Genomic DNA, 22,526 nt, shown 5'->3' with positions numbered 1-22,526 from the left:
GTTGTTTCTCCTTCTGGCCTGTGACTGTTTGGCACACCAGCTTTGTGTACTATGTGTTGCATGTGCTATGTTTGGAGGTTGTTTGATTGGGTATCTACTTTAGAGGCCTCTGTTGGTGTGCTGTGTTTGTAATTTGTGCCTCCGGGAATGTTTTTCTGTGTTTATGTGTTTGGTTTGCAGTTGTGATAGGTCTATGTGGGACTGTGTTTGTGGTGTGTATGGTTACCTTCTCCTCCTGACTAGTTTTGGGAGTACTGAGTTGAGGGAGCTGAGCCTCCAGTTTGGATAGATGGTTGCATCTCTCACATATATTTGTATTTCTTGGGTGGAGTTGGGGGTTGTCTGTGTACTTGGGGCAGGTGTAACATTGCCTCAGGATTTACATTCAACTTGTTGTGGCTGGTCTTAGTGGATTGTATGTGTGGACATATTTTATTGCCATACTACTGATCAGTGATTACTTCATTGTTTATGTTTGCTCTATCATGTAGTAGCTTCCTCATTCTCTTGCATGGTTTGGTTATGGCTGGTGTCCACCATGCCAGATGCCTGCGTGTATGGCATTGTGTCTTGTTTTAATTAAGGATTGCATAATCCAAGCATTCCTGGCAGTGTGCATGGAATGGCTGTATTACAGGTTCTGAGGTGTGGCCCATATTTTGCACCTGCACAGGACCTTTAATGGATTCCACATCAGTTTGGAGGAGTGCAAATATTGCTTTACACATGTTTTCCACTGTGGTTTTCTGGCCAGGGACTGTGGTCAGGATTTGTATATCCAGTGTGATTACTCTATGGTCTGGTTTTACCAGTGAGCAATACACTTCTCGTCTTGCCATCCAGTACCCATGTTGCTGATTATCACATCCAGTATGCTTACCCCTCTTGTGGGAGTGGTACATTGTTCCTGGGCCTTTTGGTTTATGGATTCTATGACCTTTTGTCCTACACTGTTGGAGCTAGTATAATGCTCCCAGTCTATGTCTGGGTATTTTCAGTCACCCAATATAATGTGGTTTGGAGGACTTGATATATTCATGTATTCCAGCATAGGCCAGGTGCAGTTCCTGGTGTTGGGACAGTAGTCTGTAGCAGGCTATAAACCGGGGGGCAGTTTTAGCCACTGTTACTTGACCATGGCTAGTCCATGCTGCTTCTTGTTGTGGTACCAACATGGGGTGTGGTTATCCTTGACAATTCTTGCTAGTCACCCTCCTTTTGTAGCTTGTTCCATGTTTTGAGGCTGTACAGCACAGTATGAGGTGTAACCTGGTAGTGTTAGGGTGCTGTTGTGAGCCTTGACTCAGTTTTCTGTTACAGCACAGATATCAACATTCTCCATTCTGGGTGAGTTTAGACTGCATGCATCTTGCTGTTTCGACTTATCCCTTATCTTATTCTTATACCTTCTGATACCTATGGAGATAGGTTTGTGTTTTGAGCCTTACCTATTCAGGGCACACTGTGGGTAACAACAGCCTTTGCTAGTATCCATACGGCCTGCACTGATAGGTGCACGCCAGTCCTAGCAGGTGGAGCATCATGTCATGCTCAGCATGTCATCCCAGACTGGCACACATTGGATCCCCTTTGACTAACTGCGATACTTCAGTCAATTATTGCACTTGATCATCTCATTGTCATATTGTGGCATGATGCTTGGTGAGGGTAGGATGTTAGTCAGGGTCCTCAGGTGTGCATATAGTACATGGTGTTACATTACTTAACACATGGCATTCATACCTCAGGTGGTGCTGCAGGGCTGCCTATGTCGGATGCACATATTACACTCCCTGTACATGTTTGTGAGCAGGTCATGTCAGTTTAGGCATCCCTGTTATTATCTGAGTGAGTAAGAGGGGGTATCATTCCCAGGGTTCCTACTGAGCCAGTGTATGTGCTATGCGTTGCCTCTTTGCCAAGGCCAGGGCATACTGGGCACACCTCCTTCTGCCTACTGGGGCAGGCTCAGGTTGTTCCTCCTCCAAGTCACGCTCTGCCTGTGATGGCCTTGGCAATGGTGGGGGCTGTTTGGCCCGCCCTATGATGGTCCTGCTGCAGCTGTTTTCGCAAGATCATATTATGTAGCATAGCACATACCATGACAATTTGGGTACATGTAGTTGGTGTGTACTGCAAGGCTCCACCAGATGTGTCCAGACACCGAACCGTGACTTGAGCAGCCCAAACACACGCCTATTACATTACGTGTTTGTGCGTGTGCCTTATTATGGCTCCTGTTCAGGTGTGTGTGCGTTTCTGATGGGTGTCATCAGCCACGGCTCCAGTGCATAACCTGCATCCCCACTAGGTGTCCGTGGGATGTCCCCATTGGCAAATGTCTGGTACAGCTGCGTCAAATGCCAGATGTGGGAATCATGGTAGCTCCCAGGACAGCCAGCACACACATTCATTATTATGCCCTGGGCATCACACATGACCTGGCAGTTGATGGAGGGAAGCCCTTGCGGTTGATGTATGCCCTACCCCGCTCACCGGCTGGTGCTTTGATGTGCGTGCAGTCTGTTGCACCCACTACCTCAGGGTATTCCGCTATTTGCTGGAAGAGACGATATTGCTGGCCAATACCTCACGGGCATTGGGGAAATATACATGATCACCGGCATGTGCTGACATGGCATCCAGGAACTGGTGCAGTACCCTGGAGGCTGATGCCTGTGATATCCCCATCATATCACCAGTTGGTCTCTGGAAGGTACCTGTTGCTAGTATTCTTAGGCCAGCACATACCTTGGTTTCCACTGGGATGGGTTCCCCTCTGTTGGTTCTGTGTGTGAGGCGTGGCCTGCACAGCTCCACTATTTGCTGCAGGAGGTCTCTGTCCACTCTATAGCGCTCTACTATCTCCAGCTCATGTAACCCGTGGTAGGTGACCCTGGGCCTGTACACTTTTCTCCGTCTCCTCACTGTGGGTTGTCTGGCACCATCTGCATTGTCACCACCCTCAGCAAGTCGCCTATGTCTCATTATGACAGCTATGGCAGCCCCTAACATTTCTGCTCTGAGTGAAGCTTTTTCAGTTTTCACTTCTAACAACTTACTCCTGTCTTGCAGTGTCTCTTGAGAGAAACATCCTGCACTGCTGTTTGCAGAGTTTTAAGTGCTGGGCTTGGCTACTATTCTGCCTGTGTAATTGCCTGCTTCTAATTGTTTTCACCTGCTAGCTCCAGCAGTATTCCCTGCTAGCTTCCTACTAGATCTGTTGCTTCCTTTTTCCTTTCTGTTTCCTCAGGGAGGAGCCGTGTGCAAACCAGCAGAAACATGCTCACAGTGGCTTACACGCGCGCACACATGCTTATACGGTTCTGAATCTGCTTATTCGGGTTAAAACGCGTGCACACCCACGCAAACAGTGTTAAACATTTCTAAACACGCTCCCACATGCTCAGTCTGCTTTACATGTGCGCACACTGTCTTACTCGTGCTTCATGGCGCGCACACGTGCGCATGCACACCCAGCAAGAAACTTTGGTGTAGGCAACAGTGTACACCTTCCATTTCTTGACTTTCTCAGGCTTATCTAGTGGCACACCTCTTTCCATGATATCTGTCTGACATCTGTCATGTAACTCTGACCTCCAATGAACTGCATTTCTTTTTACCATTCCCCCCTGTGATGTCACCTATCTCTTACTCTGTTCCTCCCCCTTCTGTAACTCTTACACTACTCAGACTGTGCTCATTTGCTATGTGACAGTGGAATTCAGTATCCTAACACTCATTTGCATCAGATTGCCTACTAATGCTTAGTTACATCTCTTAGACTCAGCTTCCCCCCTTAGCAACCACTACACGGTGGCCATGTTGGTTTTAGTCTGCTGGTCCATGCATTGACATTCCATGTATTGCATAAAACCCACATTTGTGGGTTTAAAACCTTCGTTTTTATGTTTTATACAGCGCAGCCCGTTTGCTTATGCTGCGCTGGTTTAAACATCGGCGATCGCTGAAAAAAATTATATATATTTTTATTACTTTTGCATCAGGTTACCTTGCCAATGGCCACATATTTGGCCATTGGCATGCTGCCTGACACATATGCAGCCTTTATTTGGAGATGACATGGCTCCATTGCGATTTTTGCAGAAACGCATCAGTTGTCAACTGAGTACATTTCTGCAGCTAAACGCTCTTACGCGCTGTTCTGGGCTTCCTGGATCGCTAATCATCCTCATTTGCATGCTATTCGGCTGCAAGTGAGGTGATTAGCTTATCCACGCCCACTCCATGTAAGAGACGTTTTAGCTTGTCTCTTACACGGACTTTGGGCTGTTCCTGGATCGCGAAGGCTGCATGGAGTCTTACACTACTCTTAGACTCCGTGCAAGCCTTCGTGAATCCTGCCCAATGTTTTTTTAATTAAGAACCTGTACACTTTTCAATAAGTGCCATGGGATCTTTTACATTAATAAAACAAAAATCCCAGGCAATGAACCCAGCAAGAATCCGAGATGGAAAATTGTTTTAATCCAAAAAACGTAGAAAATTCACAGAACAAAAATGACGAAAATCAACCCACACCAAACAAGTTAAGCTTTCACTCTGCCAATGCAAAGCTTCATCAGAACTAAAAAATCACGTGATAGAAGCCCTTTAAATACATATTTAGTAATTAAACACTTTACATCCTTAAAAAGATATAACGTTTTACTAGAATTCTCATGTCAAAACTATTAAGCTGTGTCAAGATAAAAATGTAAAAATGTGTATATGTATAAATGGATCGCATTGTCAAATAATTCGTCCTGCCATAAAAAATAATAATAAATAGTTCATCTAAACAATAAAAACTGCACATGTTCTATACTTATATAAAACTGTCAGATTGAGAATATAATATCTAAAAACAATAAAAACAAGTTAAAAACAATTCACAAGTGATGAGTTTGGATATACTATGTTAATTTATTGTTTCATTATTTATTAGGGAATTGTGCAATAACTGAGTCATGTTAGGCATGGCTAACATTTATAAGGTACAAAACTCATCAATTGTGAATTGTTTTTAACTAGTTTTTATTGTTTTTAAATATTATATTCTCAATCTGACAGTTTTATATAAGTATAGAACATGTGCAGTTTTTATTGTTTAGATGAACTATTTATTATTATTTTTTATGGCAGGACGAATTATTTGATAACGCAATCCATTTATACATATACACATTTTTACATTTTTATCTTGACACAGCTTAATAGTTTTGACATGAGAATTCTAGTAAAGCGTTATATCTTTTTAAGGATGTAAAGTGTTTAATTACTAAATATGTATTTAAAGGGCTTCTATCACGTGATTTTTTAGTTCTGATGAAGCTTTGCATTGGCAGAGTGAAAGCGCGCTTAACTTGAATTGTTTGGTGTGGGTTGATTTTCGTCATTTTTGTTCTGTGAATTTTCTACGTTTTTTGGATTAAAACAATTTTCCATCTCGGATTCTTGCTGGGTTCATTGCCTTGGATTTTTGTTTTATTGGTCTTTTACATTAACCTAAGCTACCACCAACTCAAGCATGTGGGGCCTTAGTTTAACATCTCATCCAAAATACGGTACACTCAGAAGGGTAGCTCTCCACTTATGCTGTACTGCAGTTTCAGCAATCCATCTGTATCATGTAGAAACAGAACACACGGCCTTCTGCACCAAAGGCGAGTGTGTTAGTTGTTGCACTGCTGACACTTTCTAAATGGCTTAGTGCAGACCTCCTTCTTGCAATATGCATTTCCTATAACAAACAGAAGTGATCGCATCAGACATGTTATGTAACTACTGGAGGATCTTGTCTACATCTAGGAAGAACATTGTTAACATTTAAAAAACACCAAAATAGAGATCATTCCAATAACTGCAGCAATACACAGCAGCCATAGCAAAATTCCTAGATTGTCTTACTTGCAAAGTATGTGCAGCATTGATGAAAATCTTTTGTGGTTCAGGGATTTTGGTCAGGTTCTGCACTTAATGGAAACATCTTGCAGTGAAAAGCAAGTTATTTATATTTAAATCTACTATGCTAATGAATGCAGATAGCAACACTTTCTTGCACTTGGCCACACTGTTCCTTGTGGTTATTAAGCTGCAAAGTGTTTTAGTGGAAACTTCCCTTCTAGAACATGCAGTTTCCTTAGTAACCAGATGTAATGATATCAAATAAAACATAAGACTTGTAGAGGTGCTTGTGTACATCTAGGTGGGATTTTCTTAATATTTAAAACTGCTGACAGTAATTACGCCCATAAATGTAGCTGTACAGAGCAGCTACAGTAACATCCCTGTAGTGTTTTACTTGTCATGTATTAGCAGCCCTGGAAATATACACCCAAAGTATTGGTGTGCAATGCTTTGATTAAATTCTTTTGTAGTTTAGGCATTATGGACAGGTTCTTTACTCACTGCAAAGAATTTGCAATGAGAAGCAAACTATGTTTACCTCTGCTATGTTCTATGTTTTTGAAAAGCAAATGGCCACTGCTCCTTTCCCTTAGTCACAGTTGTCCACTTAGGCTAACTACAGAGTTTTCCTAGTCCCATCCTACATTTAAGTTCACCCGATGTTTCAGATCAACTCTCCTAATGAACTCAGCCTTCATTATGGTGGCTTCTTGTACATATCCATTTATTTCCCAGTAACGACCAGGCACTATGGCATATGATCTGTCATACTATGAGGAAAAAGCTCTTTATTCTACCCATCATCACATAACTATTAAATGGCAGCAATTTTTCTTCCTAAGTGTGATTCCCAAGTTGCTATCCACTGAAGATGTCAAAAGGAAACCAAGCTTATCCATCTGTCAGATGGACTGAACAGCAGGTTGTCAGATAGGAAGAAACGCTGCTACCACCACAGATAGAACAATTATCTCTGATATAATCCATAGCCATTGTTTGGAATCTAGGCCCACATATGAACTCAGAGTATTTGCCTCATAAACAGGAAATCTCTCACTCTAAAACCAGGTTGCACACTGAGTATTTGACCAGAAGTTATGTACTTACCATAATGACAGATTCGTGTTGTCTTTTTTTCAACTGGTTACAAGTTTGGGTTATCAGATCTGAATGGATCCAACCTCTGCACCTTTTGAATACTGAGGATCTAGCGATCTGACTTTTCCCTACCCACAATCCTTTCTCTCCCTCCAAAATACCTCAGATTGAGTTTGCTGACTCATCAACAAATAAATGTCATTATCTCATAAAGGAAAACACCTGATAATCTATACTGGGACATGACCTAGAAAAACTGCAACCAGCTGAGATTGTATAATGACAAGATTTCTCATTAGGTCCATTCAATCAAAGAGAAGCACCAGGTGAAAAACTTGGAAGAGGGAAGGAGGGATGTTGAACTGGATGAAAAGAAGACAACACAGATCAATCACTAGAGTGGGTACATAACTTTCATATTCAATGTTGTCTTTTTTATCCATTTCAATATTTGGGACAGATTCCTTAGCTACCAAACATACCTGGGAAGAATATTCCTGAGAATGGAGCCAAAAGATGTACAGGATCTTGATGGAACCTCCAGCTTGCAATGGGATATGAATGTGTGGACTGTGGACAAAGTTGTTGCACCACAAATTTCATCAAAAGGAACTTTACACATAAAGACAGTAGAAAAAAACAAAAACTTGATGAAAGAGCTCTTGGTTTCTTGGTTTAAGAAAGACCCAATTTTTCAAAGACAAAACCTATGCAATCTGAAAGCCACTTTGACAGTGTGATTTTAGAAACACTCTGGCCTAACCTAGCTCTACAGAAAGCCATAAAGAGATGATTACATCTCCTAATATCTGTAGAAATGTGGAGATAAAATCTAAGCTGTCTTTGAATATCTAGTAATTCAAAGTATACTCTCCTTTGTTAGAAAAATATGGGAAGAATACTTGTAAATTAATAATTTGATTAAAGTTTATTTTGGATGCCACTTTTGAAAGGAATATGGGATTTATTTTCAAGGAAACCCTATCCTTATGGAAGATCATATAAGGCATTTACAAGAAAGTGCTTGCAATTCAGAAATTCTTCTCACAGAAGTGATGGCCAGCAGGAAGATGGTCTTACCAAACTAGTACATTAAAAATATGCTGTAGCTGCAGGTTCAAAGGGAGGCTTTGTTAAGGCCTACAGCATGACAGTTATGTCCAATGGAGAGACTGGATCCCTTATAGGAGATTTCAGTAAAAATGTTTCTTTCAGAAAGGCTTTTGAAATCTTTAGTGATGTTATAAAAGCTTCATTGTGTTCAATGTGGAAACTGGAAATAGTTGCTAATTTAACCTTGACTACTGAAAAGCTAGAGCCTTTTCGGAAAAGATCTAACAAGAAGTCTAGAACAGAAAGCAGAGGAGATGAAAAAGGATATATCCCTTTGGAGGCTGCTCAGACTCAAAACCTCTTCTGTTTGCTGAAGTAAACTTTCCTGGTACTCAATTTTTGTGAAACTGACAAAATATGAACCACCTAAGCAGAAAGCCTGGCATCTTTGGCAACTGTTAAAATTGTAGGAACTATGCGGTTTGCTTCAGTGTCTCTGGGCCTGGGAGTGGCTGCCCAGATGGATGTGTCAGGAAATCTGGATGGCAGTCCAATGTCTAGGGAAGACATAGTAGATGAAGCCATAGGAAGGGGAACCAAACTTGCCAGGGCCAAAAGGGAGCAATGAGGATAATCTTGGCCTTTCATGTTCTTGCTTTCAGAATAGACTTTGTTATTAAGGGAAAGGGGGGAAAGGTATATAAAAAACCCAGGGGCAAATTGCAGACTAGACCACCTCTTAGTGACTGAACATGCGGAGGGATTAGGGAAAATAATTGCTGCAATTGTTTAGGTATGAAGCAAAAAGATCACAGCACAGTTGACCTCAGTGGCTGAAGATTTGATTCACAACTGCTTGACTGAGGGATCACGTCTTGGGCATAATCTGCTCAATTTGTCCTCTAATACATTGGAAGTCCTCGGGATATGCACTGCTATGAGAAAGTGATGGGAAGACATCACACTTTGCCATGCTCTCATGGATTTCCAGCATAAAGTATATGAATGGGTGCCTCCTTGCTTGTTGATGCACCTGAGTACTGCCATGTTGCCCATATGGACAGAGATTATATCCTTGGGGAGACAGTTCTAGAAAGCCTGTAACACTAAGAGGACTGCTCTTTTCTCCAGGACACTGATATGGGGACTGGCCTCTATGTGCAACCAAGAACTTTGGGCTGTCTTCCCTTTGAAAGTCTCTTCACACCAGGAGGGAAGTATCCATGGTTACTACAGACATGGAGGGATGTGGGGAACCTTTCAGAAAAAACATCAAGGTAAACCACCATCTGACGTGAGATCTATAAATGGGCATCAGATGAATCCAAGCATAGACATGATTCAAAAACTGGGACCAAGGTACAGAAAGGATCCACTGAAGAACTCTCATACGGTAGCTGGCTAGGGGGAACCAGTGTTATTGTCAAAGTCATCAGCCCTAGCAGTCAAAGAATGAGTCCTGCAGGGGGCAAAGTCTGTTGAAGAACTTGAAAGGCTACCTGACATACAGAAACAATTCTGGATTATGGGAGTTTGGCTATTTGACTGCTTGTATTCAGGTGGCACCCAATAACCTCTGTCTGTTGTGTAGGTATCAATTGGCTCTTTGACTGGTTCACTGTGATCCGCAATTTGAGAAAAAGCTGGAGCAAGAAATCTCATTGCTGGGTCAGAAAATCCCTGGTTGGGGCAGTGAGGAGCCAATTGTCTAAATGTGGGAACACCCAGAACTCCAGCAGTCTGAAGTATGCTGCCACCACTGACATGCATTTCATGAACACCCAGGGGCTCTGATGAGCCCAAAGGGCAGTGCTCTGAACTGGAAATGAATGACTCCCAGCCAGAAATGGAGAAATTTCCTCAACTGCCTGGTTATCTTGATATGGTAGCAGACATCCTGGAGATCTACACAGCATGTCCAGTCATCCTTCCTCAGCAGAGCCAGAATGGACTGAATCATGACCATCAGGATCTTTGTCTGCTGAACAAAATGATTGAGATGACTGAGACCCAAATATGACCTGAGGTATCTGTCATTATTTCCTAAATGGTCTAGTGGGACCTGCTCGATGACTCTTTTTTTTCCAATAGCTTTAAAGCTTCTGATGTTACAGATTCCATCTGAATGGGTGGTACTGTGGGAATCCTTTTCTTTTGTGGAGCGGAAACAAAGGTAATAATGTATCCTGTGTAGAAAATCCTTAGCACCCAAATATCTGGTTTGGTGGCCCAACAGGCTTGAGGGTGTAGGGATAAACACCCTTCCCCCGACTGCCTCAGAGTGAGGCAATCAGGCAATCCTTCTGGAATGCTGGAAGGATTTCTCAGTATAGGTATCATGAAATCCCTGATTCTGGGATCGTGAAATCCCTGATTCTGTAGTCCTCCTCTGCCCCAGGGTCGATGTCCATTAAAACTGCCCCTCCTCCACCTCAGAAGGGTTTGTCTGCAGGAGAATCATGGTGAAACTCTTCAGATTTCCTGAACCACATATTCTACCTCTTCTCTGACTCCTGAAAAATGGCCTTTGAGGCGCTGAGATATAGTTCCCAATGGCAGATAATGTCTTACCATCTTGCTCACTCCTGGTGAGAGTCTCCTTAACCTTTGAATCAAAAAGTGCCAAACCATCAAAAGAGATGTTAAGGAAGGACATCTTGAAGCCTTCCACAAAGTCACATAATCACTTTCAGGTGTATTGACAGAAAGCCATGCTGGTGTTGCTGCTTTAGCCATACCATCAGCTGCACTGGAAAGCATACATATGTTGGACATCAACTGTAAGGCAGACAAGTTGGACTCTGTTGTTTTCTGGATGTCTGAAGATAAGTTACCTGAGAGGGATTTAGTGACTTGTTGAGTCAAGTTCCTCTGGAATCAAGTAACATGTGCAAGGTAATTCAACAGTCTAAGTGTGAAAGTCACTGACACATAAGCTCATTTCCTGAATCTGTTCGACACTCTTGCCTCCCTGTTAGGAGGATGGACAGAGGTACTCTCTTTAAAGAGTTATTTATTAGAGGCCACCACCACAACTATAGGATCTAATGGGAGACCCATGCTCCAGTGAACTCTATATTTTCATGCAACTAAAATCTTATGTTTCTTAGATATAGGCCCCACTGTATCAGGATCCTTCCAAGCCCTCTGTGTTACTAGGTCTATCAAAGCATCCGCAGGTGGTACTGCCCAGGAAGTAGAAGAGCTAGCTCTAAACACCGCGAGAAATGCAGACTCTTCAGGGGGAGAGGACCAACTCCCTCATTGCTTTGTCAATTCTAAAATGTCACCAAGGCTGATGTCTTCTAGAAGGAATACTGGAGAGCCTTCTCCCTCATTCAAGTCTGAGACTTTTGTGACTGATTCTAGGGAGGAATTCAAATGTCTCCTCTTGCAAGTCTGTTTTCTAGAAACTTGCCTAGCTGGGGCTTCTGGAGATGGTTCAGAATCATACTGGGAGCTCACATGGTGAGCAGCCTTCAGACTTGAAAGAAGCTGACTGTCCCTGTTGACCTGGATGTGCGGAGTTAGATGCAGTATCGAAAGAGGTTAGGATGGAGCCAAGCATGAGGAAAGCACCTCTTCTCTTGGCCTAGCAAGAATCCTTTTGCAGGTCTTGAATGCCAAAGCAGAGATTAAGGCCAAAGAAATTTGCCTATGATCTAGAACAGTGGCAGGAATAGCCTCCACAGTCCCGAACCACCACAGCTGCAAAGCTGACAGCAGAGCTGATCTATCTAGTACCACAGTACCAAGAAGAAGAGACAGCTTGTAAAATTTTGGAGTCAGCTTGGCTCCCTTAGTACTGGCACTGATGTTTCAACTCAGAGACTCATCCTGATCCAACAGAATCAGAGTCAATACAAAAAGGGCACAATTGGAGTCAAAGACAAAAGGACTGTCAGCCATGCTGTGGGTGCTCTGGGGAAGCTCAGGCTTGTTGTCTTTGGATCCAATGGTCATACTAGAATGGAAGACACTACCGGAGGGGTTGTTGGAGCCATTCTAAATGCAGCTAAATGTGACGGCACTGTAAGACCCTCTAGTTGGATTTGCGTTCATGGAATCTCTGCATTATCCTGTCAGTACCTGCCTTGGTCAGGCTTCTCAAAGAATGAATATACCTGGAGGATGATGATGCCACTGAAGGTGGTCTCAATGAACACCTCTCCTGAAAAAGGGAGACTGAAGCCGATGTCTTATTGCCTCCATTGAAAATTGTCAATTTGTCTAGAGAATTTTGGTGCCAGACTCAAATGTTTTGATCAGACTGGGGATGTTTTCGGGACTTATCTGGTCTATTCTCCGAGGCCTTGTCCTTTTTCTTTTCTTTTGGTTTCTCTTTTTTTGTGTTGTTTTTGTTTTGTTTTTCACCCATTCTGGTTGGGGAATCAAAGGGATTACTGGAAGACTGGGTGGATATACATGGCTGAGTGGGGATAAGGCCTTTCACATCTAACATATCCTACATCCCTGTAGGGCCCTGGTACCAAACGAGGCACATGCTTCACATTCCACTCCCAAAAGTGCTGCTCCTTACACAGAGGATGTGTTAGTCCTGCAGTGGAATTTTACGGCCAAAGGCTGTACATTTTTTAAAGTCCTGAATTTTGTCCAACACAGTGTAATGGACAACATGCTGCAACCCTCTATTGCAGGAATAAAACCAATATTCATGAAATAAATCGATACAGCATGAGAAAAAAAGTTGTATAAGTATAAATGCAAATAAGTAAGTTTTGTCAAAAGATATTAAGAACAAATGTCATCAAAGACAGGGTAAGGATATATATATATATATATATATATATATATACATACATACATACATATATTTTTAAGAAAAGAATATAGAAAAACTTAGGAAGGATGGATAAGAAACAGAAATAATAAGTACCAAGATGTGTTGCTAAATACATAAAAATGGCACTGCACTTAGCTGAACCCCAAAACTTTGTCAGAGCCCTCGAAAACATGACTGTCTTACTTAGGTGGCAAAGGAGGTCTGAGGTATTTTGGAGGAAGAGATTATGAATAGAGGTGGAGTCAGAGACCTGGAGTCACAACTTCTAAAAGGTTCCCAGGTAGTATCTGGTTGGCTCTAATAAAAGACAAAGGTTGAATTGGATGAAAAAAAAATTACATTGGGTCAATACATTTGCTTGGTCTGCTGGTACACACGGATTTTCAATCCCCCTTCTCTGCTGCTTTTAGTTCTCCCCGTATTTCCTTACCCCCTTTCCTGACCCTCGATAGCTCCTTCCTCCCTTTCCTGTTTCTCCCCCTGGGATCTCTACTGTTTCAGACTGACTGGCCACTAAGTGGCGCTTCCCTACCTTCCTGATATCCCCTCTACTTTTCCCACTCCTCCCTTATCTCCCCTATTACAGCCCTCTAACATCCTTCCCTCTGCTCTCTCCCTCTCTACTATCCAGGAATCCTAGCCACTCTTCACTTTATATAGAGCCCTCCTCTATCCCTTTTCTGAAGTCTCTTCCTTCTCCCACTGTCCTTCTCCTCTGCATCTACCCTCTATCGCCACTTCTCTGTACATCTCACTACCCATTCACATCTTTGCTTCACTTACCTTTCCTATTCACATCTCTGCTAAAACTTACCTTCTGAATACTCTCTCTTTACTGATTATCCTCCTCACTTCTCCTCCTCTGGCTCTTCCTGCTCCGTTCGCCCTGTGGGCTCACTTTGCTCCCCTACCCTGCCCCCAAATTCCACCCGTCCCCAGCACCTCTGCATTTATACCTCACTAACTCCTCCCACCATTTCTTATAACCAATCTCAGTCTTTTCCCTCCTCCCTCAATTCCTTCATCAATTAATCAATCTCTACCCCCTCTTATCTCCCCACCCACTCTTACTCCTCCCTCTTCTCCATTCACTTACTCCTCCCTCTTCTCACTACACTTAACCTTCCCTTCTCCACTCCAAAAATTCATATCTCCCTTCCACTCCTTTACCTTTCTCTCCACAACTAATTCCTACTTCCTTTCTTATTTCTCACTTCCATACCCCACCCATTCCAAACATGCCCTCCCAAATCCTCTTTACTTTCAGACTCCCCTTCTGTCTTCTCATCTTTCTTATTCCTCTCTATCATGCTACTTCATACTCCTTAAAAGCTCACCCATACCCACCTTCTACTCATACTATCACTTTCACTCACCCGCAACCTCTTCTACTCTCTCACTTCCACTCCATTTCCCCCTCCCTTATCCAAACAAACCTACTGCACCTTTTCCATCCCAAACTACTCTCCTCCACTACAAAAAGCTTCTCTCTCATATCTCCACTAACCCCAAACAACTTCCTCCATTCCAAACTTAAAAGGCATAAAGTTATCTCATGTAATTTCCTTGCCTTATCTGGAGACATTCATCCTAACCCTGGCCCCTGCCTCTGGACAAACAACTCCTTCCCTCCATCCCCTACCCACCTTACCTCACCTAAGCCTCTCCCCCCTTCTCCTTCTTCTCCTACTTCCTCTCCTAGCACCCTCAAGGTCTTCACTATCAATGCCCAGAGCCTTAACAACAAAATTCACCATGTTCATGCTTGGATCAATCACAACCAACCTGACCTCTTAGCCATCTCCGAAACCTGGCTAAAACCTCATATCTCTATTTTCTGAAATCCTACCTCCAGGCTTCAACATCCTCAAGAGTGACCGATTAAACAAAAAAGGTGGAGGATCTGCCCTAATCTACTCTAGCCTTCTCTCCATAATCCCCCTTCATATCCCAACCCCTCAATTCAAAAATACTGAAATAACCACAAGTCTCCTCCGACTCAATAAACACAAAAATATCTGCTTCATCTCCTTATACATCTCCCCAGGTGATAATATCTCCACTCTTGAGAATATTCTCCACTGGGCCTCATCTGAAATAAAATATGAAACCTTTATTCTAGGTGACGTCAACATTGACTGGAACAAAATCAACACTCCTTCCCCCTCCTTAGCCATCAATCTTTTCAACTTCTCCCAAGTAATCAACTCTACAACCCGACATAACAAAATCCACCCCCCAGGATCCATCATAGATTGGATTTTAGTCTCCCATCCAAACAAAATCTCTCTCTCTGGCACTATCCCTGACTCCTTTAGTGACCATCTCCCTGCCTTCATTAATCGCTCTGCTAACCCCTCACAATTCAAACATAATTACATCCAAACTCGTAACCTTAGCAACTTCAACCCCCCATACTTCTCTAACACTTTCAAACAAATTAACTGGCAATTCCTTAACACTCTCTCCCTTGACAACGCTGTTGAGCATTTTAACTCTTTCTTCCTAAATACTCAACTCCCTAGCCCCCGCTAAGAAACAAATGAATCAAAGCCAATTCTGCTCCTTGGCTCACCAAAGAGACTAAACATAACATGCATCTCAGAGACAAATCCTGGAAGCTTTTACAGAAAAGTAAACTGCCTTCTGCTATGCTCCAATATACCCAACTCTGCAACCAAGTAAAAAAAATAATCTCGTTGGACAAAAAAACTACTACAATAAACTTCAGTCCAATAATAATAACAACCCAAAACAATTCTGGAAATATGTTAACTCTCTTCTCCATCCTGGGTCAAGAAGTAACCCCTGCCCTGACCCTAGTTTAACTGACAAAGAACTGAGCTCTCACTTCAACACTTTCTTTACAGATTCTATAACTAAGCTAACCAAAACATTTCCCGACAATAATCCATCCAACTTCCTAAACTCTCCTAATAACAGCCCATCTATGTTCCAGCTCAAACCAGTTTCCACAATGTTTATAAAAAAGCTGTTATCCAAACTAAAGCCATGCTCTAATGCCCCCGACAACATTCCCCCCTCCTTCCTCAAATGCGCAGCCGAAGGCATAGCTCTCCCAATTAGCATCCTGATCAACCGATCCTTAAAAGAGTCATACGTACCCAAACTTTGGCGTTCTGCCTACATTCTACCACTTCACAAAGGAGGTAAAAACACCTCCATTTCTACCTTCCGTCCCATAGCCCTACTCTCTCCAATATCTAAAATTCTAGAAAAATGTGTCCACCACCAACGTTTACCCTACTTAACTCAGAATCAGCTACTTACTCCCACCCAACATGGTTTCTGCCCCGGCCACAGCACCATAACTGCCCTACTCTCCTTCTTAGAAACTGTTAATCAAGCCCGAGATTCTGGTCTTCTTGTATCCACTGTTCTGTTAGATCTTTCTAATGCCTTTGACACCATATCCCATACACACCTTCTCTCTCATCTCTCCAACCTTAATCTCTCCCCTAATACTCTTTCCTGGTTCTCCAGTTACCTTTCTGACAGATCTCAGGCTGTCAGATGGAAGGACTCTACCTCTTCCTTCTTACCTACTCCTACCGGAGTTCCTCAGGGATCCATCCTCGGTCCCATACTTTTCAACATCTTCATAAATAACCTTCACACTGCCCTCCCTGACACTACAGTCATCCAATACGCTGATGACTCTACCTTAGTTTGTGCCGCCCCCAACTTTTCTGAACTTCTATCCATAACACAAATAGCTTTTTCCACTACAGAACCTGGATGCACAAAAAACATCTCTCCCTCAACTCCAATAAATCTAAAATACAAATTTTCCACCCTACCAAGGCTTCTTCCTTTGACAAAAACACTTTCAATGTCCTAAGCCAAACCAACACTCCTATAGAAGTGGTCCCTTCCGCTAAACTCCTTGGCATTACCATTGATGAACACCTCAAATTCGATCTCCACATACAACAAAACATAAAAAAAAAACACCAAAAGTTAGGTATGCTCTACAGGAATAATCTATTTCTTTCAAACTCCTCTAGGCACACCTTAGCAACCACCTACCTCCTTCCCTCTCTCCTTTATGGTGCCCCTCTACTAACTAATCTGTCTGCTTCCCTCACCTCTAAACTTGAAGCTTGCTACAATAAGATCTCTAAAATCGCCACTAAATCCAAAACCTCAACTCACCACTGCCTTACCCTTCAATCTCTGAACTGGTTAGAACTCCCTAACCACCTTGACTATCTTCAACTAACAACCACTCACAAATTAATATTCTACCCAGAAAAATGCCCAGCTTTATCCAACACCCTTCCCCCTTACATCCCTAACCGATCATTGAGATCAGAACACCAAAACCTAATCTCCATTCCCAGACCTAAACATTCCGCTGGCCAGCTACTACTATCTTTCTCTCTAGGCAAAAAATGGAACTCTCGCCTTCCTTCACTTAGGACTATACCTAACACGGAATACTTCAAGACCCAACTCTACTCACACCTATCATCCAAATAGAAATGTTCTTGCTTTCACCCTATATAAATTGTATGGATTTCCTACACTAAGCCACTCTCTACCCCTGCACATATCTGCTCTCTGATTTCATTTCTAATTCCCAAAATGATTTAGCCAACTCTCAGTTGACTGTAATGAGGAAAATATTGCAAATTATGTAAAAAAAAAAAAAAAATTGATGTTCTTGTTATTTTTGTTATTTTGCACTGTTCTTACTATGTATACTTACTGTTTGGACATTTCTATTGTATTTTATATTGTGCATTTGTAACCTTGATTGTACTGCCTTTGGAGCTTTTCTCCCTGGGCCTCATCTGAAAATGGTTACTTCGTGGCCCAGTGGACTTCCCCGGTAATCAAACTGAAATAAATAAATAAATAAAGTATTGTGGCAACAACAGCAGGTACCAGTATGGATTATTATACCACATCTGGAGCACCAAATGGGAGGTGACTGAACCTTGCTGCTCAGTGATCCTATCCCATAAAAGGGGGTCAGGGTTCTGTAATCTTCATTTCTCATTAACGCTCTTCACCAGTGGTCAGAAGCAAACACATAATGGTTACTGGAAAACACACACAAATGTCCAGAGACCACTGGAAGCTGTACCTCAAAGGCTGGGAGGTGTGGAGAAACATGGATAACACTGTACCTTTCTGTACAATACGGCACTTCAGTAACCTCATCACTCATCCATCTCCCACAGTATGGGACCAGATCAGTTAGTTAGTATTCTGAAGATGCAATACTATTAGATGGGGACACTGAAATATGATATAAATAAGTGGATAAATAGATCATATATATATATATATATATATATATATATATATATACATATATATATTTATATACATACATATATATATATATATATATATATATATATATATATATATATATATATATATATATATATATATATATACAGGCAAGAACAAATGTTACTCAGACAATTAAATCATAACACTACAATATGTAATCCCACAATATTAAAGAAAAAAATAAAAACTGAAGAGACAGAAAGCAGAAAAATGGGGTGTTATCCCTGCATTATAACTACAAGTGAGGATAACCAAAATCATTAAGTCCTTACTCTGAAAGAAAGGATGTTTCATCAAGTTTGAAACCTTCTAATAGTTACTATTTTCTTTTTCACTAAAGACTTAACTCTTACCTGATGTACGAGTTGCCCTTTTTTCCATCTTGATCCATTCTGGAATGAGACTCATCTGCTCTGTTAATTTTAATAAAGAACGAATTAGTCACATTTAAAAGCAATATATAATGTGAAAATACTCAGGTGGTAAAAGCTTCTGTGACAATGACAGGCCATTTTTGCTAGAGTGACTAATTACACAGGTTTATAGACTGATTAAACTTAACCGGCTTCACATGATGATTTAATGACAAACTTTAAGCTTAACTGACATACTTCCATCTCAATACATTTAAATTTCCTTTTACTTGCTGTAAGTTTAAGTATGTGCACCCGCTTAATATTACACCTTTAGTGCATTAAACTGAGATGCTTTCCTTCACAACTCAAATGCGATATACAAAGTTTAGGTACCTACTATACTGCTACATCTGTGTTGCCTTATTCTGTCCATCTCAGCTGTTAGGTATATCATATTCGACCAGATCCAAAGCCAGCAACATTCAGACCTTTGGATTCAAGATTCAGGTTCCTCCACTCTACCCATTATACCCTGTGCCCTGCTAAGTCCTCAGATCAGGTTTGCCTGACTACATAAATAACTGTATCTATATCACCTTTTCAAAGCTAAATAAAAATATAAAAATATTTTGTTTTAATAAAGAATGATTTTTATTCAGTCACTCTAAAAAGTCAAAAATAAAGAAAAAGAGAAAACTTTGCAAAAGTAACACAAGCTGATTTCAGATATAGACTGCACCACGTCCTTTGCCTGCCATGCTTGCTTCAAATCAGTGTTATCACACTGAAGAAGGGCAGCCATACCTAAAAGCTTTGTGAATATTGTGGAAAATAAAACCTTCTGCTTCAGTGAGCATTTCCAGTGTCTGCATACATCTGTTGGATTTGTTCAGTGGTTTTTGCAGACCTGGTTTACCTTTGTATTTGTCTTTTTCCTGTTACTATGCTTGCTGCAAAACCAGGTCAGCTGGGGTGACCCAGGAAGTAGATAGCCCAGCTCTGAAGGCCTTGAGAAATACTGATTCCTCAAGGGTGGGGCCATTGCTGGACCATCCTCCTACTGTCAAAATAATTCCAGAATGTCCTCAAAGGAAACATCTTCCAAGGGGGAGAACCTTGGAGGACCCATCCCTTCCACTTACTCAAAATTAGTATATCAAGTGACAGGCTCCTGAGAGGAGAATAAATGCTTCCTTTTACATGACTGTTTCCTGTGATCTTCCACAGAAGGGAGATCCAGGGAAGACTTGGAAGCTGAAAGGGAATTCATCTTAAGAGCCTTGTTGGGGCCTAAAGAAGTCAGTTGTCCCTGAAAAACTGGATGATGTGAAGAAGAAACTACAGAGATCAGAGGGGACTGGGGTGGATCTAAGTGCGGACAGGATATCTCCTCTCATGACAGTGAGAGAACACATTCAAACATCTCAAAAGCCAAAGATGAAGTTGGTCCTGAAGGAGTTCTTTTGGGATACAAGGTATCTTACAAAGGGACACCCTTGAGACTTGATGCAGCCCGGCTCAGAAGCTGACACTGGTGCTGAGCAGCTTTCCAGCACTGATGCACCGAGAGAAAGGGGCAGATCTGGAAGTCTCGGATGCTGACCCATGTGCACAGTCTCTGACCACATGACTCCAGGACTCCTCGAGAGCTGACACTGTCAGAGTACTGTGGGTAAAGGGCACAGGCAGGGTTAACGATGACCAGAGTATTGACTATGACAAAAGCATCCCACATTTGGGACTCAGCTCCAGGAGCACCAGATTTGAAGGATGGACTGGGAAAGAAGAAATCAGATGAGGGGTGACAGAGGCCAGTCCTGACACTACATGAGTAGAAAGTGCAGGGAGAGCCCCATCTGAATCTAGGTCCTCAAGAAAGTACAGCTGTGTAAGAAAAATTACCATAACAGTAACTGTTCTAATGATCACTGATGCAATAGCCTTAGTTATATGGGTTATATCCTGCCAAGACTATAACAGCCACCCAGTTTCCAAAGCTTCAAGGCACCTTCCATGCACCAGTCAGTCAGTCAGTCAGTCAGGCAGTCAACTCAAACTGAGCTGCCTTCTTCAACAGCCTCTTTGCTTACGTCAGTATGGTCATGTCAAGGAGCTTGCTCCTCATATGGAAGGACCTCTCTTGCAATATTCATGATCAGAGCCAAAGGGTGGTTGGATCTGGGAAGAATCTCAGTTTGATGATTAATGCAGGGTTAGGAGAATGGATTCAGTTTGTCTCTGAGAAAAGGATCATATCTGATTGTTTGGCGATTTTTGGGCTGGACTCATAGCCCCAGCAGGGTCCGGAGACCTCTTCCTCAACTCCTTTTCTTCAGATCTGTCTTTGTCTTTCTCTTTTTCCTTTGGTTTGTCCACCCTGGACTTCTCTGTAGATTTCTGACCTCAGAAAGATCCAAAAAGTGAAGAGGCCAATTCCCCCACAGTGACTGGGAGAAGGTCTTTTAGGACCAGCTTAGATCTGGAGTCCAAGAGGTCCCTCTGACTAAAGGCAGAACACAATTGACAGTCCTCATTCAGGCATGAAGCTCCTAAGCAATACAATGGCTCATAGTGTGGATCTTGTGGGGGAATGTTGGGTCTTCCAGCAGAGCACTTTTTAAAGCCCAAAGCCTTGTCAGACATGGCCTAAGATTCAGCACAGCAACAACAGCTTTGACAAACAAGCTACCAAAAAAGCACAGTAAGAATGTATAAATGTACAAGTCTACAGTCCTAAAGTATTTAAAAGCTACAAAACTACCACAGAAAGCACTATTACCAGAAAGCCTACTAGCAGAAAGGAAACACAATTTTTAGCATGAGGAGGAGAAAAGTTAGAATGCCAAACAGGTGTTTAAACTAAGAGAAAACGTATATTTACTGTAGAACTAAAAGCACTTTAGTTAGGAAAAACATCCAGGGATGCTATTCTAAGCTAGAAGAAATAAGAAGAAACAAAAGTAAGTGACTTATATGTTCACTAGAAACACCCATGAAAGCAATGAGCCTTGAGATTGTGTTTGTCTTTAATGGCAGCAATCAAGATCTAAAGAATTAGCAGGGTAAAGGGGGTTATGGGTAGACGGGAGGTGCCTGAGCCTTGGATCCAAAACTTTGAAAGTTGCCGGCTTCAGTTTCGGTTAGATCAGATCCATACCAAATATCTGAGCCTGAAGCAGATGGAAAAGACAATATCAGATCATCAGATAAGAGCCATGGCTAGTGGAAGAGATTATGTACATCTCAGAAGGAAGTTCTTAAAGGTTGTATACATCACAGAAGGATGTTCTTAACATTTGTAAACCAAAAGGACCAAAACTAAGAAAATGCAAAGCTAACTGGACGACCAGGAAAAGTAAAATTTTATTGAGCGCTTTCATCAATTTTTAACTATGACTTCTGAAGAAGTTCTTAACATTTAAAAATGCTGACAGCAAAATAATACAAATGACTGTAACTACACAGAGTAGCTAAAGCAATATTACCACTGTTTTACTTGCCATGTATGAATAATGTTGAAATTATACAAAAACTATCAGTGTGCAATACTTTGATGACATTTTTTTTTCTTTTTTGCAGTTCAGGCATATTAGCTTGGTTCTGTACTCATCACAAACAGCCTACATTCAGAAACAAGCTGTTTATGTGTAACTTTACTACATTTTTTACATGCAGGTAGTCATTACTCCTTGCACTTAGCCACAATGTATCCACTGTGGCTAACTGCAAAACTTTGAGTCCAAACTTATATTTATGTCCATTCAATATTTCTAGTCCACTCCCTAAGTGAACTGAGTCTTAATTCAGGGACTCACAATGACTTCCTGTACATGTATGTTTCATCTTCTGAAATGACCAAGTACCGGACAGCTTGGTATTTGACAGGCCACACTATGGGGTAAGACTTCTTTATTCTACTCATAATCTCTTCTAAAGACACAGACCAGGCAATGATAGCAATATTTTTGTGCATAAGT

The 22,526-nt window shown here is 41.7% G+C and overlaps 1 protein-coding gene across 6 annotated transcripts in view; it reads right to left on the bottom strand.

Annotated features, from left to right (window-relative positions):
• Nucleotides 1-22,526, bottom strand: part of SYNE3 (spectrin repeat containing nuclear envelope family member 3) — a 1,238,698-nt gene that overhangs the window by 401,844 nt on the left and 814,328 nt on the right. For all 6 annotated transcript variants that reach the window (XM_044074612.1, XM_044074615.1, XM_044074616.1 and 3 more), the window contains one exon: nucleotides 18,547-18,606. In XM_044074612.1, the coding sequence (XP_043930547.1) occupies nucleotides 18,547-18,606 (60 nt within the window). The remainder of the gene's footprint in view (nucleotides 1-18,546; nucleotides 18,607-22,526) is intronic.

Source organism: Protopterus annectens, chromosome 6.part0 (genome assembly GCF_019279795.1).
Source record: "Protopterus annectens isolate FY-2018-M chromosome 6.part0, PAN1.0, whole genome shotgun sequence".
NCBI lineage: Eukaryota > Metazoa > Chordata > Ceratodontiformes > Protopteridae > Protopterus > Protopterus annectens.
The sequence above is the reverse complement of the archived record's forward strand: the minus strand, read 5'-3'. Positions and strand labels throughout refer to the sequence as shown.